We start from the raw sequence: 17,886 nt of genomic DNA on the forward strand, positions 1-17,886 counted from the left end.
CAGTTCTAGTCACTGTATCTCAAAAAATATATAGCGGAATTAGAAAAGGTTCAAACGACGACCAAAATGATAAAAGAGATGTAACTCCTCTCATATGAGGAAAGGCTAAAGAGGTTAGGGCTCTTCAGCTTGGAAAAGAGATAATGAGGAGATATGATTAAGGTCTACAAAATCTTGAAAGGTGCAGAACGAGTAGAAGTAAATCGATTTTTTTACTCATTCCAAAAGTACAAAGACTAGGGGACACTCGAGGAAGTTACATGGAAATACTTTTAAAACAAATATTTTTTCACTCAATGAATAGTTAACTCTGGAACTCTCTGCAGGAGCATGTGGTAACAGCGATTAGTGTATCTGGTTTTAAAAAAGGTTTGGACAAATTCCTGGAGGAAAAGTCCATAGTCTGCAATTGAGACAGACATGGGAGGCAACTGCTTGCCCTGGGATTTGTAGTATGGAGTGTTGCCATGATCTGCCAGGTACTTGTGACCTGGCTTGGCCACTGTTTGGAAAACAGGATACTGGGCTAGATGGACCACTGGTCTGACCCAGTATGGCTACTCTTATGTTCCTATGTTCACAATAGTGTCCCACTTGAATCACGCTGACGGAACCTTGAATATGAAGTCATTGTTCCAGTAAACAATGTGCATTTCTTGGGTTCAAACGAGCCTCAAAGTCTTGAGCAACAAGTTTGTTGATTCCCAATGTTGTGATATGGGGAACCTAACACTGTGCCAACTTGTGCAAGGTGGCAGGGTTGTTCTGACCATGAAATCCTGATGTGAACAAACAATGTGCGGTTGTTATTCTTCTTGTCCACCTGCAACCTTGGTAATGTTTTGCAGTGTCCTTCCTGACTGCATGCAAGTCTGAGGCCTAATAGGGCAACAGGCCACTGTATAGTAACATAGTAAATGACGGCAGAAAAAGACCTGCATGGTCCACCCAGTCTGCCCAACAAGGTAAACTCACGTGTCATTTTTTGTGTATACCTTACCTTGATTTGTACCTGTCTTTTTCAGGGCACAGACCGTATAAGTCTGCCCAGCACTATCCCCACCTCCCAACCACCCGCCCCGCCTCCCACCACCGGCTCTGGCACAGACCGTATAAGTCTGCCCAGCACTATCCCCACCTCCCAACCACCAGCCCTGCCTCCCACCGCCGGCTAAGCTTCTGGAGATCCCTTCCTTCTGAGGAGGATTCCTTTATGTTTATCCCACGCATGTTTGAATTCTGTTACCGTTTTCCTCTCCACCACCTCCCTCGGGAGGGCATTCCAAGCATCCACCACTCTCTCCGTGAAAAAATACTTCCTGACATTTTTCTTGAGTCTGCCCCCCTTCAATCTCATTTCATGTTCTCTCATTCTAACACCTTCCCCTCTCCGGAAAAGGTTCGTTTGCAGATTAATACCTTTCAAATATTTGAACGTCTGTATCATATCACCCCTGTTTCTCCTTTCCTCCAGGGTATACATGTTCAGGTCCGCAAGTCCCTCCTCATACGTCTTGTAACGCAAATCCCATACCATTCTCGTAGCTATTCTTTGCACCCCTTCCATTTTTTTCACATCCTTCACAAGATACGGCCTCCAAAACTGAACACAATACTCCAGGTGGGGGCCTCACCAACGTCTTATACAGGGGTATTAAAACCTCTTTTCTTCTGCTGGTCACACCTCTCTCTATACAGCCTAGCAATCTTCTAGCTACGGCCACCGCCTTGTCACACTGTTTCGTCGCCTTCAGGTCCTCAGATACTATCACTCCAAGATCCCTCTCCCCGTCCGTACCTATCAGACTCTCCCCGCCTAACACATAAGTCTCCCGTGGATTTCTACTCCTTAAGTGCATCATTTTGCATTTCTTCGCATTGAATTTTAATTGCCAAACCTTAGACCATTCTTCTAGCTTCCGCAGATCTTTTTTCATGCTTTCCACTCCCTCCGGGGTGTCTACTCTGTTGCAAATCTTAGTGTCATCCGCAAAAAGGCAAACCTTACCTTGTAAGCCTTCAGCAATATCACTCACAAATACATTGAATAGAATCGGCCCCAGCACCGATCCCTGAGGCACTCCACTACTCACCTTTCTCTCCTCTGAGTGAACTCCATTTACCACCATCCTCTGGCGTCTGCCCGTCAACCAGTTCCTAATCCAGTTCACCACTTCGGGTCCTATCTTCAGCCCTTCTAGTTTATTCAAGAGCCTCCTGTGGGGAACCATGTCAAAAGCTTTGCTGAAATCTAAGTAGATTACGTCCATAGCACGTCCTTGATTTAATTCTCCGGTCACCCAGTCAAAGAAATTTCAGTATGAAAGCTGAAATTAGCCAGAGTCTCTATTTTTAATGTCAGGTTGACAATGCTGAATTATGCTATGTAGGGGTTTCAGCCCCACAACACTATCTGGTTTAAGTGCCAATGAAAATTCCCAGGTAGCCCCAGACAAACGATTTTAACGGCCAGGAACCTCTCATGGTCATTTAAATTGTTTTGAATATTGAGCCTATAATATATGCAAGTTCTCCCCTCCTCCCCCAACCTCACATCTCCAGAAATACCCATTGTCTGATCAGAGAGATACAGTTAGCCAGTGAAACCAGTCAGCTATATTAAGCTACTTAGCAGCAGTACATTTTTAGATTAACTCCATAGTCAGGTGGCTAAATTGCTTTGAAAATTTCTATCTGAATCTGTTATTTTTTTTAAATTAAAAACACATCCATTATGCAAAGAATAACAGAAGCTGATGTTTAGAATACAGCCGGTCTCATACACATTCTCCAAGCATGTAGGTAACATTTTTCACATGCCACCTGTGGTGTTTCTCACCTTCAATACCTCCTGAGCTGTCACTCCACCTAGGAAAGCATTGATGGGGCTTAGGTCTCCTGAGCTAACGTAGGCAAATATCCGAACCAAGTTCTCATCCAAGGGGTCTTGGTGCAAAGGGAAGGAGGCCTGGTTATTGAGATCCCGGGTAAGCTCTAGCAGTCTGTCTGCATCCAGCTGCGGAGAAAGAACATGAGAGAGAGGCAGAGCTTGGATGATGAATCCCATCTTGTTCATGTTATCACTCATTTACCATGGAAACCTCTGAACCAGAAGATAGGATCCCCGAGCCTTCAACACACTCATTATAGCAGAAATGACATCTACTACACATAACAAAGACTGCGTCAGTAAAGCAGCCAACATATTGAAAGTGTGCCACAGACCTGACCATGCAGAACTCAGAGCTGTGAAACAATATGACTGTTTCCAACACCATATCCACCATGTCCTTCATGACTTTTAGTAAGGCAATAAAGGGGCTCTTTTATTTAAGTGTGGCAAGTTTTTGCTCTTAGCACACATTAGGTATAAAAACTAGCATGCAGTAATGGCAAAGGCTGTGCAGTGACTGCTGGGGGCATATCCAGAATTCCCCCTGCATTCCCACGCAATTGTCTGTGCAATTAGTGCAGATACAATGAATACCACCTCTTCAGGTGGCGTTAAGTGCACTCACACGAACTGCATATTTGAAAGCTAGCATACATTAATTACCATGCGCTGACATGTACTGCCCATACCCAATCTCTACGCATGCCAAAGCACTGTCCCACCTTGTGCTAAGCAGTTAGGGAATTCTATAACCTAGACATCAGTGGTGTCTCTAGATAGAAATATTTAGGGTGGCAATAAGGGAGCAAATCAAAGTGACATTTCCGCATATCGTGTCCACCACCTCATCACATACCCCTCCCCCACACTTTTAAATTAGCAATATAAGACACCAGGGCCTTCTAGGCCTAAAGAAACCCTCCCCCTCCAGCTATTTAGCTACCAGGTAAAATTGCTATTACAATTGATAGCATCATTCAACAAATTCGTCTATGTAGGAGTGAAGTCACTCCCTTTACAACTAGCCATACAAAAAGTATTCAAATTCAGCAACGTATCCAGACTTGTTTCACAGGGGATGTGTCTCCCAGTATCCAGACTTGTTTTTCACAGGGGATGCTTCTCCCAGTCCCTCCCTTCAAATCAGTTCCACTCCAGTCTTACTCAGGCAGCAGCAACGACACTCATAGGCTTGCCTGCATCAGGACTTTCTCTCACTGCTAACCACCCCACCTGTCACAAAACAGGAAGTCAGGTCAGAAGGTCAGGATGGTTCAGAATGAGAGACAGTCCCGATGCAGGTGCAGGCAACCTATGAGTGCTGCTACTGCTGCAACCTAGGTGAAGACTGGAGCAGAGGTGATTTGAAGGCGTGTGCGGGGGGGGGGGGGGGGGAGATTGCAGAGCTTTGCTGGGAACGGAAGTGAGAGATATCAGACTGCATTCTCCCTCCTGCCTTCTCCTGTGGAGGGCAGGAAGGAGAATGCAGATAACCATCTGCAGCGTTGCCAGATGGGGCGGTTTTCCACAACCGCCGCAGGAAACTTTTGCCCGCGGCGGCTTGCGGTTTTTTGGGCTGGTTTTGTTTTTTTTGTACGGGTTTTGGGGGCGGTTTTTTCGGCCGGCAGGGGGTGGGGCTAATGGCGACAGAGGCGAGGTTTGTGACGTTTTGGGCGGGGTTTGCCGACGTTTTGGGCGGGGCGATGACGGTGGGGGCAGGGCTGATGACAGCGGGGCAGGGGTGATGACGGCTGGGGTGAGGGGTGATGACGGAAGGGGCGGGGTGATGACGTCGGGAGTGGGGTGTGTGCGGTTTTGGGCGGGTTTTGGGCTGTTTTGTGTGGGAATTTTTTTTTTTTATATGGCAACCCTGACCATCTGACAGGGGGTGCATATACAACAGACACACCTTGAATAGATATGCTACTGTTCAAATTGTGATATCACCTCAGGCAATGCCAGACACTGTTTAAATCAGATGGGTTTTCATTGTGTGTCGATCCTATAAGATGTAGACAGCACTAGCCCTGTGCATTTTTATTTTATTTTGGGTGCCATGAGCCTGCTTCCAAATAGGGCCAGAGACTTTTCAAAATAACATAAAACTCACCAACCATAACAGGCCTAACCTACCCATGAAAAGACAGTGCTATAAATATTACATTGAACCCTAGAGCACCAATATATTTACTACTGGGAAAGCTGAACAAGCTGTACTGTTACAGATACTACACAGACACTACATACTAGCAGAATCCTTCACCTCACTTACATAGGCAGAAAAATGCAACCACCCTCAACTTGATAAAAATAGGCCACCCCCACCCCCCCCCCCCAAAAAGCCAGACTCTATAAGCAGTGCAATATTGGTAAAACAGAAGCAGAACTTGTCCAGGCCAGGGCGTAGCCAGTACGACAGATTTTGGTTGGGCCAGGGCAAGAAGTGGGTAGGCACCAAGTGTTCTCTCCCCCCCCCCCCCCCCCCCTCACTGCCAAAAAATATCTCAGCTGGCGGGAAAAATGCTTCTTCCACCTTGGCAGTCTGCAGCAGGCATGTGCATGAAAACTGAGCAGGTGCAGGTGCCGTATCATGGGAGTAGCGTTTTCGTTACATCAGGGGGAAGTCTTCGGCTGGCGGAGACTGGGGATCCCCAACCATCTCTGCTAAATGTTTGCTACTGTTGGGTGGGCGGGCCCCTGCCCACCCAGGCCCATGCTGAGGCTAAGGCCACTGGTCCAGGCATTTTATTGGGGGCTCGCCTAATTCTCTTTTCCCACTTTCCTTGGTCAGTCGTCTAAACTATTTTCCAGGATGTCTTTCAGTTCTTCCCTCTATTCTTGTCTTCTTTTTTTTCTTTGCTCCGATCTGTCTGGCACTGATCTTTGTTTTTATTGCTTTTTTTTTTTTTTTTAAACTTTCTCTTCTCTGTATTTATATCCACAAATTTGATTTTACCTTCATTCTCCCTCTCTCACTCTTTAGTCCTTAATCTTCTCCTTTTCACGTCTCATCTACCTACCAGCTTGTCCTATGTCCCTCTCATCTCCTCTCCAGCACTCCTATTACAACCTCGGTCTTTCTTCTTCCCCAGTCTCCTATCCTCCCCACCCCATTTCCATCTCCTGAACTCACCTTCTCAGCCTTCGCCTACCCCCCTCCATGCCTCTCATTCCCTCACCAGCCCCAGCTCTATCCCTCTCTCCTTCCTTCCCTTGCTTCAAGGCCATTCTTCTCTCTCTCTCTCTACTCCCTCTCTACTCCCATCTTCTATTGTCTTTCTTTTACCATTTAACCCCATTTCCACTCTCACTAAACTCTTTTAGAGACCCATCCCCTTCCCGAATACCTCTATCCATTTTCAATGCTTCTCATCCTCTCTCTCGTCTTCTAGTTCATTAACACTATGTCTCAACCTGTCCCCTACTTTATCCCCTTTCTCCTACACTCCCCTATTTCACATCAACCACACCCACTCATCTACCAATTGCCAGGTCCCTCACTATCCCCTAACTTTTTCAGCATCTCTCTCACTAATTCCCTGTTCGCTCTCAACACTCTCCCACTCACCGCATCAAGTCCCATCGTCCCCCCCCCCCCCCCTCCCCAAAGTCCTATTCATTCTCTGCTCTGTTCCCCTTCTCCTCCCCCATTCATCTTCTGTTCTTCCAGGGTCTCCTGTCCATTTGACAAATTTCTCTCTCCATGCCACCATTACCTATGCGTTCATATCTATCTACTACTACTACTTATCGTTTCTATAGCGCTACTAGACGTATGCCGTGCTGCACACTTGAACATGAAGACAGTCCCTGCTCGACAGAGCTTACAATCTATTAGGACAACAACAGGACAACAAAGGGGGAATATGAAAGTGAGGATGATTAAATAAGGGTTCTAAACAAGTGAATAAGGTTAGAGTTAAAGCAGCATCAAAAAGGTGGGTTTTTAGCTTAGATTTGAAGACGGCCAGAGATGGAGCTTGACGTACCAGCTGTACCGGCTCAGAAGTCTATTCCAGGAATATGTGCAGCAAGATAAAAGGAACGAGTCTGGAGTTAGCGGGGGAGAAAGGGCAGGTAAGAGAGATTTACCAGTGAACGGAGTTCCCGGGAGGATGTAGGAGAGATGACAGTGGAAGGTCTGAGGAGCTGCAGAGTGAATGCACTTATAAGTCAATAAGAGTTTGAACTGTATGCGGAAACGGATAGGGAGCCAGTGAAGTGACTTGAGGAGAGGCTAATATCATACGACACTGGCGAATATTATCGTGCAGCAGAATTTTTTAACAGATGGTTGAAGAGGAGAGATGGCTAAGTGGGAGACCTGTGAGAAGCAGTTCAATAGTCTAAGCGAGATGATAGAGTGTGGATGAGAGTTCTGGTAGTGTGCTCAGAAAGGAAAGGGTGAATTTTGGTGATATTATAGAGAAAGAACAACAGGTTTTAGCAGTCTGTTGAATATGTGCGAGAAGGAGGGAGGATCAAAGATGACCCCAAGGTTACGAGCTGATGAGACAGGAAGGATAGAGTGTTTATCCACATAAATGAGAATGGTGGAAGTGAGAGGGTTGGTTTAGGGGAAAGGTAAGAAGCTCAGTCTTGGTCACGTTTAGTTTCAGATGGCGGTGAGACATCCAGGCAGCAATGTCACCGGCAGGCTGATACTTTGGCCTGGATTTCGGCTGAGATTTCTGGTGTGAGGGTGATCTGGGAGTCATCAGCGTAAAGATGATACGGAAAACTATGGGATGAGATCAGAGTACCAAGGGAAGTATAGATGGAGAAAAGAAGGAGGTCCCAGGACAGATCCCTGAGTACACAACTGACAGTGGGATAGAAGTAGAGGATCCACCAAGTATACACTAAATTCGCTGGAGAGATAAGAAAAAACCAGAAAGAACAGAGCCCTGAAATCCATGAGGACAGCGTATCAAGGAGTAGGCTGTGATCAACATGTCAAAAGCAGCAGATAGATCAAGAAGGAAGAGGATAGACCTTTGGATATGGCCAGGCAGATACTTGAGACCTTACCAAGCGCTGTTTCAGTTGAATGGGGGGCGAAAGCCAGATTGAGTGGATCAGAATAGCTTGAGATGAAAGAAGTCAAGGCAACGGTGGTAAACAGCACATTCAAGTATCTTGGATTGGAAAAGGAGGAGGAGATGGGCGATAGTTGGAAGGCAGGTAGGGTCCAATGAAGGTTTTTTAAGGAGTGGTGTGATTACGCATGTTGGAAGGCATGTTGAGAATTCAAGTTTAATCTTGTGAACCTTGTCATGAAAGTACTCACCAGAGTCTGGGGAGAAAGTGAAGGGGGAGCTGGAGGTGAAGGCACTTTGAGGAGAGAGTTCAGTGTGGCAAAGAGACGTCGAGCCAAGAGAATTTGTCAACTGGATGTAATAGTCCTGTTTGGCAAGTAAAAGAGCAGACTGGAAGGAGGTCAGCAAGAATCTGAAATGTATGAAGTCAGCATGGGCACGGGATTTCAACCAAAGGCGTTCGGCAGAGCGGGCACAGGAACATAGGTATCGGATTCTAGAGGTCAGCCAAGGCTGGGGTTTGGTACGTTTTACAGAACGGGGATGGGAGGAGCGAGAGTACCAGAGCAGAGGACAGAATAATAATATAGGAAGACAGCCTCATTGACAGACTTGGATAACATAGTGGTAGAGAAGAGATTTGAAACTGGAGGAGACAGAGTAGAAGAGCCAATAGCCTGAAGATTCCTAAATGTATTGGTTAAGATTGGACGGGACTGGGAGGAGGTGTTTAAGTGTGAAAGTTATCATGATGGTCAGAGGGGGAAGAGTTAAGGCACAGAAACGAGAGTGAGCAGTTTGAGAAGAGGATAAGATGAAGACAGTGGCCATTCTGGTGAGTGGGGGCAGCAACATCTGCCCTCTGTGTCCCTATCCCTATGCCCTCAATTTCAGCATCTTCCCTGTGTCTCCTTGCCTTCCTCCCCATGGTCCAACATCTCTCTCTCACTCTCCCCCATCTGGTCTCTCTCTCTTTCCTCTGCTCACCCCCCTTGTTCTATCGTCTGTCACACACTCTCTCTCTCTCTCCCTCCCTCTTTCCCCTCCTGTGACACCAGTGTCTCTCCCTTCTTTCCCCACCCCTTTCATCCAATCTCTCTCTTCCCTTCATTCCCACCCCCCCCACCTCCATGGACTGGCATCTCTCTCCACCACCTGGCATCTCTCTTATCCTTCCCTTCCTGCCCTCAAGCCCTGTGAATGCAGCTTCTCTCCTCTCCTCTGCACTCCTCCCCTCCACCACCACCAGGTCTGGCAATCTCTCTTCTCCTTCCTTCCTCCCCTCTAATCTTCCCATGGGTCACTGGCAGCATCAGCAATGAAGGCAGACTGCCTCCAGCCATCCCTCTGAAGTCTTCTGCCAAGTACCACCGTCCTGGAAACAGGAAGTTGTATCTGAGGAAACGTGATGGCAGAGAAAAGGTGCTTCCAGGGCCAGGTGGAGGCAGCCTATCTTCATTGTCAAAATTGCAGGTGACCCCTGGAAGGTTGGAGTGGAAAGAGGAAGGAGTGAAGAAAGAAATGCCAGACCCCACCGTGGTGTGGGGGTGGAAGCGAAGGGAGACAAAGAAAGAGACAAAGATGCCACAGAAGACAATGAGGCACTCTATTCTGCTCCTTTTCCCCAAACTACACATACTAAAACTGGGACAGCAAAGGGCTGGCAAGCCATTTTGGGGGTGGCATTTGCCACCTTGTTCACCACCTCACAGCAACGCTATGCTAGCATCCAAATTTGTGTGTTTAATGTGTGCATTATGCGTATAAATAAATAAACATGCAAAAATTCTGCCCAAGCCCTATTCTGATAACACATGGGTATTTCAAAGGGGTGTGTACCCAGGGATGGAGCACGGGTAGGACATAAACAGATTCCCACTTACAGAATATCTTAAGTTATGGCATCCCTGCTACACTTAGCACAAGGGCTGGCTTACTTGCGGGCACCTAGATGTTAGGTGTGTCAATTATGATTTACTCGAGTCTTCTACAATGGAATATGCTTCTGTTCCTTTATAGAAAAGGCTCCTACCACACACCCTTGGGTGCTTAAACGGAGATGCCCAGTTATAGAATTGCACCCTTATGTGCATAATTTTTACTGTACTGCCCAGGACAAAACTCCCGAGCATCTGACTGTGATACCCTATGGGGCTCATTTTCAAAGCACTTAGACTTACAAAGTTCCATAGATTTCTAGCAACTTTGTAAGTCTAAGTGCATCGAAAATAGCCTCTATCTATCCCAAACTGACACCAAAATGAACACAATCAAAATACTCCTAGTCATCTACTCCCTTTCATTGACCCATCTAACCTATCCATCCCACTAACAGTAAATATATCATACCCATCCTACAAAATCACCAAAGACTGATCAAACACTCCACACTTCACCAAACTGACACCCACCAAACTAAAGGAAGACTATCTAAATACGGACAATACCAACAAAATGGAAGGAAAGATCACAACAAACGACAACTAACAAAAATCCACCTATCATCAAACCTAACAGCCCCATACAAAATCCAAGTGCTAGGTCCATAGTCAACAAAACAACATCAGATTGGATCAGCTCAGAAAACCTCGATTTTTCATCAATGAAACATGGATCCATGATCAAGGGCCCCATAATCCTTGAACTATGCCCTCCAGGTTACAAATTACTCACTGGACCAGATTGGGAGGTGGGGGCTTAGCAATAATTTACCAAACCCAATTCACCACAGAAACTATTGCCATATCCATAACACCCGAACTAGAAATTGCTTCACTCAGAATCCATAACAAATCTCTGACTGATCACCTGAATTGCATCCTGTTTTACAGACCGCCCGGTAATTAGAACGAAAGCCAGCCTATCTTCACGGACTTAATCTCAAATACTTGTGTTAAACTCCAATACACTTCCCCAGCTGCAAAGGATTAAAATACAAATTAACACACTCGACCACCTTTTCCTATCTGAGTACGCAGCTGTGGAATGCACTTCCATATCAATTGAAAATGATCAATGAATTAAGTAACTTCCGCAAATCTCTGAAAACCTCTCTCTTTAACAAGGCCTACCATGAAAACCCGTAACTAACTAATCCACAACATCTATCCACCTTTACCAGATTGTATCTTTATATAACTACCTGACCAATTCCTCTTGTTTTCCTTGATTTCTTTGTAACACCAATTGTATTCTTTACCCTGGTATGGCGACACCATATCAGGTCTTTGTAAGCCACATTGAGCCTGCAAATAGGTGGGAAAATGTGGGATACAAGTGCAATAAGTAATACTAGGTGACATAAACCTTCACCTAGAAGATCCCGACTCCCACGCACGTGAATGCAAAGACTTCTTACAATCCTGGGATCTAAAATGGCCTCACATGCAAGCCACCCACACCAAGGGACACACACTGGACTCTCATATCACACAAACTGTCCACGGATCATAACCTATAATAACCGATATCAAATGGTCAGAAACCCCTTGGACCGACCACTACAAATGAACCTATCCCTAGACTGGCGGAAAAGGGATTAAACCGTGCACCAGAACATACAACTACACTACAAGATGGCAAATAGACCCACAAGCATTCTGGCAAATGATAAATGACAACGAATGGACAACATGAACGGATTCCATACATTATCTTAATCACTAGGAGGATAGATACAGAAGCGTACTAAACGAAATAGCACCCTTAAAGACAAGAACAGATATCATGGTTCAATGACGAATTTAAAAAACTCAAAACACAAACCAGGAAACTTGAACAAGCATGGAATAAATAAAAGATGAATATACACTCATTGCATGGAAACAAATACATAGAAAATACAAATATGCGATAAGACAACCAAAAGGTCATACTATAAAACTAAAATAGGACTGGGTTACAAAGATCTGAAGAAACTATTCCAACTCGTAAATAAGTTACTAGATACCACCCCCATCACCACAACCAACACAGACATCACACCCACAGACAAACTTGCTAACTACTTTAATGAAAAAAATAAATAAAATTACGCAGCACACTTCCTCAGCACAACACCGACATCGAAAACTTCATCATGACCTGGACCTAATCCCTGACGGATACCCAGCTGACCGTATCTGGACAACATTTACCCTCCTCACCATTGAATCAGTTACACAAGCGACTCATAGGTTCGCCAACACCCTGCAACTGGATATATGTCCCAGTAATCTACTTAAATCCACCCCCGGCCGCTTCATAGAAGACCTCACATCCCACCTTAACTTCATGCTACAACAAAGTCTCTTCCCGGAGCAATATGGTAGCAGCCTACTCACCCCAATACCAAAAGACACTAAGAAAAACACAAACGACCTCACCAATTATCACCCAGTTGCGTCTATCCCACTAGTAGTCAAACTGATGAAAAGCTTAGTGACCAAACAGCTTGCAGAATACATGGACAAGTTCTCAATACTACACGACTCACAATCAGGATTCCGCCCCCACCACAGTACTGAAACTGTCCTAGTCACTCTCCTGGCGAAATTCAAGCAGGAAATAGCCACAGGAAATAGCATACTTCTACTCCAATTTGACATGTCGAGCGCATTTGACATGGTAAACCACAATATACTACTAAGACTCCTCGGCCACTTTGGGATTGATGGAACGTACTTAATTGGATCAAGGGTTTTCTAACCACTAGAACATACCAAGTAAAATCAAACTCAAACATATCACCACCGTGGAAAGCAACCTGCGGAGTACCCCAAGGATCACCATTATCACCAATACTCTTAAATATAATGATGATCCCACTGGCAAAGTCCCTATCCAATCGAGGCCTCAACCCATTCATCTATGCAGATGAAGTTACAATCTACATTCCCTTCAGACATGACTTAACAGAAATAACCAATGAAATCAATGACAGCCTGAACATCATGGACTCTTGGGCAAATTCATTCCAACTGAAACTGAACACTGAAAAACACACTGCCTCATCCTCTCATCTCAACGTAACAAGTACAAACCCACAACCTTAAACACCCCAGAACACACCGTCCCCACCTCAGACAGCTTAAAAATAGTTGGAGTCACAATCGACCGCAACCTTACCCTTGAGAGCCAAGTAAACTCCGTAATAAAGAAAATGTTTTCTTTCTACTCAATGTAGAAACTTAAACGATTAAAGCCTTTCTTCCCAAGAGAAATTTTTTGAAACCTAATACAATCAATGGTCCTAAGCCATGCAGATTACTGCAACGGAATCCATGGGATGCAAAGAACAACTCACAAAAAAACTCCAGACCGCCCAAAACACAGCAGCCAGGCTGATATTTTGTAAAATATGATTCGAAAGTGCCAAACCCCTCCGAGAAAAGCTACACTGGCTCCCAATCAAAGAAAGGATCATCTAGGATTCAAGATGGCCGCGGTGTTGAGGTGCTAGCTGGTCACACTCGCTAGCTCTCTGAAGGAATCCTCTAACCAAGATGCCGAGGAGACGGGGCTCTCCTGCCTCCAACGCCCCGCAACGGCAGACTCTTACTTCTCAAGATATTCGACCGTTCCTTCAGACCGCATCTACTCCATCTATATCGGTATTAACTATGTCGGATGGCAGTCTGCTGACTCGCGCCGGAGCAATGGAGGCCCGGAAGCGTCTCTTGGGCTAGAGCTGACGCTTAGCCCCGTCACAAGGAAACCACCCCCACAACCAACGAGTTGCAGCACACCAACGGAGGCACCTCTAAACTGCTTTCCAAGAATGGTGCAGGCGAACAGAGACGGGATGTGTCAGATCAGACCGTTGGTGAGCTGAATGCCCAGATGGGAACGTCGATAACACCTGCTACATCTAGGTGGAGGAAGCTGCGTCTGAATTTGGAGATAATATCGGAGAAAGAGGTACCACCCGCACATTTTCTTTTGATATTAGTAAGCCAACTGAAGTGACTCTAGACTCTCTCTGGACATTAATAGTGGGTTTAGGGAAATCACTTTCCCCACAGACACAAAAATTGAATCAGAACATGTTGATTCTTGAACAGAACACCAAAGTTTTGGACCTTAAAGTAGAAAAGTTAGAACAATCAGATATAAAAATGGCACTGGAGGTTAAAAAAACTGCAAACTCAACAGGAGTCTATGATAAAGGATCTGGTTTCCTTGAGAAGAAAACGGAAGCTCTTGAGAACAGGGGCGTATCTGAGGTTCGGCGGTAGGGGGGGCAGGGGCTAGAGTGAGGGGCACATTATAACGCCCCCCCCCCGCCGTTAACCCTCCCCCGCCTACCGCGGTCACCTACCCCCCGAGGTCCGCTCCTGCCGGTTTTTTAAAATATTACTTCAGCTGGCGGGGGACCCCAACCCCGCCAGCCCAGCCAAGGTCTTCTTAAACTTCTTCATCCTCATGCTGTTCCTGCAATGCATCCTTCCAGTTGGACGGAGTTTGACGTCGCAGCACGTGCTGCGACGTCAAACTCCGTCCAACTGGAAGGATGCATTGCAGGAACAGCATGAGAGAAGAAGTTTAAGAAGACCTGGCTGGGCTGGCGGGGGTTGGGGTCCCCCGCCAGCTGAAGTAATATTTTAAAAAACCGGCAGGAGCGGACCTCGGGGGTAGGTGACCGCGGTAGGCGGGGAAAGGGTTGGCGGTAGGTGGGGGAGGGTAATGGCGGTAGGGGGGTCCAGGGCAAAATCTGCTGGGGCCCAGGCCCCTGTGGCCCCGCAGATACGCCCCTGCTTGAGAACTCTGTTAGAAGTAATAATTTTCGTTTTTTAAATTTTCCTAAACAACTTACCAAATCTCCCAGAGAGTTGTTAAGGAAATACCTAATAGAGATATTTGAAGTGAAGGAAGAGGTTATTCATCCCTTCTCTCAGGTTTATTACCTGCCACCGTTTGATCAAGATAACCAGAAAAAAACAAAAACAAGATTTGAACATTTCTGAACTACTTGAGTCATCAGATAATGATCCTGTTATTCCAACAACTTAATAGCGATGGTAGCATTGGCTCCAGATAAGTCTTGGTTAATGACAAGTATTTTAAAAATAAGGACAAATTGTTTCTTGGTCAAAAAGTACAAATATTTCCTGACATCTCTAGGGATACGCAAAAGAGACGTAAACAATTTCTTTTGATGAAGCCTGGGGTCCTTCAGCTGGGGAGCAATTTTCTTTCTTAGGTTTCCATGTAAATGTGTGGTGAAATACCAATTGTTTAAATATGTCTTTTTTGACCCAGCTCAGTTAACTGCATTCTTAGCGTCTAGGCAAAGTAATGAGGGGTTAAAAGTGTCATCTTTCCTGTTATATGGACAGTGTATCCTGCAAACCCCTCAAACCAATACCTTTAAATTTGTTGTTTGAACAAAATTCCATTTTTCTTAACATCTTGAATCATATATTGTGGACTTGGGCGAGGATTTATATTTTGTTTCTTTATTCTTTTAATTTCCTTAAAAGTATAATGGAAAATGTATCACTTTTAAACAAGTTATGCTTGATTATAATTGTAAAATTGCTATAAATAAATACTTTTTAAAAAAAGGATCATCTTCAAAATCTGCATCCTGGTCCACAAAAATCTACGGTGTAGTCCCAGGATACATGACAGACCTAATAGATCTACCAACCAGAAACAGAATTGGATCATCACGATCATATCTAAACCTACACTACCCAAATTGCAAAGGACTTAAATACAACAACTTATGCATCCTGCTTCTCCTACATAAGCTCACAACTATGGAATGGAATGGACTCCCAAAAGCTGTGAAACAATCCATCACCATCTAAACTTCAGGAAATCACTAAAAACCAACCTCTTCAAAAAGGCTTACCCCACCGATCCACCGTAAATCCCCACACCCAGCAACACAGCATAACCAATGATCTTACTGGACAATATACAATCTACATTCCCTTCGACACTCATGTTGCCTGATACACACCTACCTCATTAGACCACAATATAACCTGTATTTGTTATCAACCGAATTGGCGAATGCCATTACGGTACTATGTAAGCCACATTGAGCCTGCAAATAGGTGGGAAATGTGGGGTAGAAATGTAACAAATAAATAAATAAATTAGCATGTGGTAGCTAGCAGTTAGCACAGACACATGCACTTAAGCAGTTATCATGGCTTTAACACACTTCAGTGAGACGACCCCTAAACCTGCTTTAAGAGGCAAGATGTAAATATTTGGAGGAAGGGACTTTTTAGTCCAGAACAGCAAGGAGAATGTTCTGCTGATAAGAACATCTTATGTATAATTTTAAAGTAAGAAACTATTTGTTTGCCAGACAGAAATTGTTTCTCAGTGCCCCTGGAGTAAGTGGCATAGATAAGAGGGAACATAGTCACTTTGTCTGGGATAGAGTTACATAAGAGTTTTTGCTCAGGATTCCGAAGGGGGATAAGCAGATGGAAAGAAGGTTGTTCATTGTTGCAGAAGCAGAATGAGAAGACAAACGCTTCTACCTGGTCTCTTGGTCTGGGCAAATGTTTCTTCTCCTTCACAAAAGATGCAGAGCCTGGAAGGCCAGGTGCAAGGTCCTGAAGCATTCCAGTTTACTAGCATCAACTGTTGATATTGTTGGGTTCTTCATTGAGGCTCTCAGAGGTTCCTGGAAAAAGAGAGAAAGCTAATCATTATACAATTCAACTTAACTCGTTGTATCCCAGGATTGGATCCATCCTGTTGGGTCCCTTTTAGAAGCTGCATATAATTAAAGTCCCTAGCAAAAGAAGCGCTATTTAAATCCCTCTAGCAAACAGATTGCAAGCTTTTTGCTCATACTATGTACATGTAATTCTTATTTTCTTGCAATTTCCCAGCTGTGGCGGACATGGTTAAGATGTCAAGAGATTTTAGATGCATGTTGGGTAGAAGCCTGGAAGCTCATGATCGGGAAAAGAAAAAACCACTACAAAAAAATGAATCAGAAAGTTTCCAAGTGCACTTGGAGAGGAACACAAAATCCAAAGTGTAACTATGTTATATTTAGTGGCAATAAGATGAATACCTGAATGTAATTCACCTGAGCTACAACTAAAAAATATGTGAGCCAAACCCAAATACGTACATACATGTTAGAGGATAAAACTGTATCCAGGCAAAGCACAGACAAAAATAGACTGAAGGGACCTATGATGTAGCAGTTACACAATTATACAGTTACACACACCCTCAGAAAAAGCTTTTACAATTTTCTGAGCTCCAGAATACTAACTGCTAACAGGTGAGATCAGAGGTGTTCTTAAGGGATGGCAACCCTGACCACTGCCAGAGGCCCGAGCTTTTAGAGGGCCTCATACTTATTATAAATGTTAATGTAATGATGGATAATGTCATATATGCAGGTTCTTCACTCGGCAAGCGCTGCTAATGTGGCTTGATCCTTGTCTGCAGTTGTACATTCCTTGTTCTATGATTCCGACATGGTTATGGGAACAAATCCAAATACTGTACAATGGCCACATTAGTTTGTCTGGGCTATTATAAATTTGCTGGGTGATGGCGGTGTACTACCATGGTTGGCAAAGTATTTTGATATTGACTGAGACTGAAAATTGAAAAAAAGATTTTAATAAAATTATAAACTAGTCCGTTAGAGTGTGTTGAGAAGAAAGTGCATGTCTGGTGCCCAGGAAAAACCGATGAAACAAAAAGAAGCATGAAAGATCTAAATGGATAAAAAGATGCTGAATTGACAAGTTTTTTCGTCCAGCCCCAATCACTGCAGGGCAGGAGCATAGTGGTGAGCGATCTGTGACAGTCATACATATGGTGATGATGACAAACTAGAATCCACATGAAACCAGGGCAACACCTCTACGTAGAACCAAGATGCTAACACAGAGTAGACGGTGATATGTAACTCAAACTGGAGGTGCAGTAAAGAGACTTTACTGAGGCACCAGAGTACGACCCGACATGGGTCGTGTTTCG

At 44.7% G+C, this 17,886-nt stretch overlaps 1 protein-coding gene across 1 annotated transcript in view; it reads right to left on the reverse strand.

Moving 5' to 3' along the window:
• UBA7 (ubiquitin like modifier activating enzyme 7) overlaps positions 1-17,886 on the reverse strand; it is a 411,248-nt gene that overhangs the window by 314,704 nt on the left and 78,658 nt on the right. The window contains 3 exon segments of the mRNA XM_030206492.1: positions 2,840-3,016; positions 16,416-16,459; positions 16,462-16,579. Of these exon segments, the coding sequence (XP_030062352.1) occupies positions 2,840-3,016; positions 16,416-16,459; positions 16,462-16,579 (339 nt within the window).

This window comes from Microcaecilia unicolor, chromosome 6, assembly GCF_901765095.1.
Source record: "Microcaecilia unicolor chromosome 6, aMicUni1.1, whole genome shotgun sequence".
In the NCBI taxonomy this organism is placed as follows: Eukaryota; Metazoa; Chordata; class Amphibia; order Gymnophiona; family Siphonopidae; genus Microcaecilia; species Microcaecilia unicolor.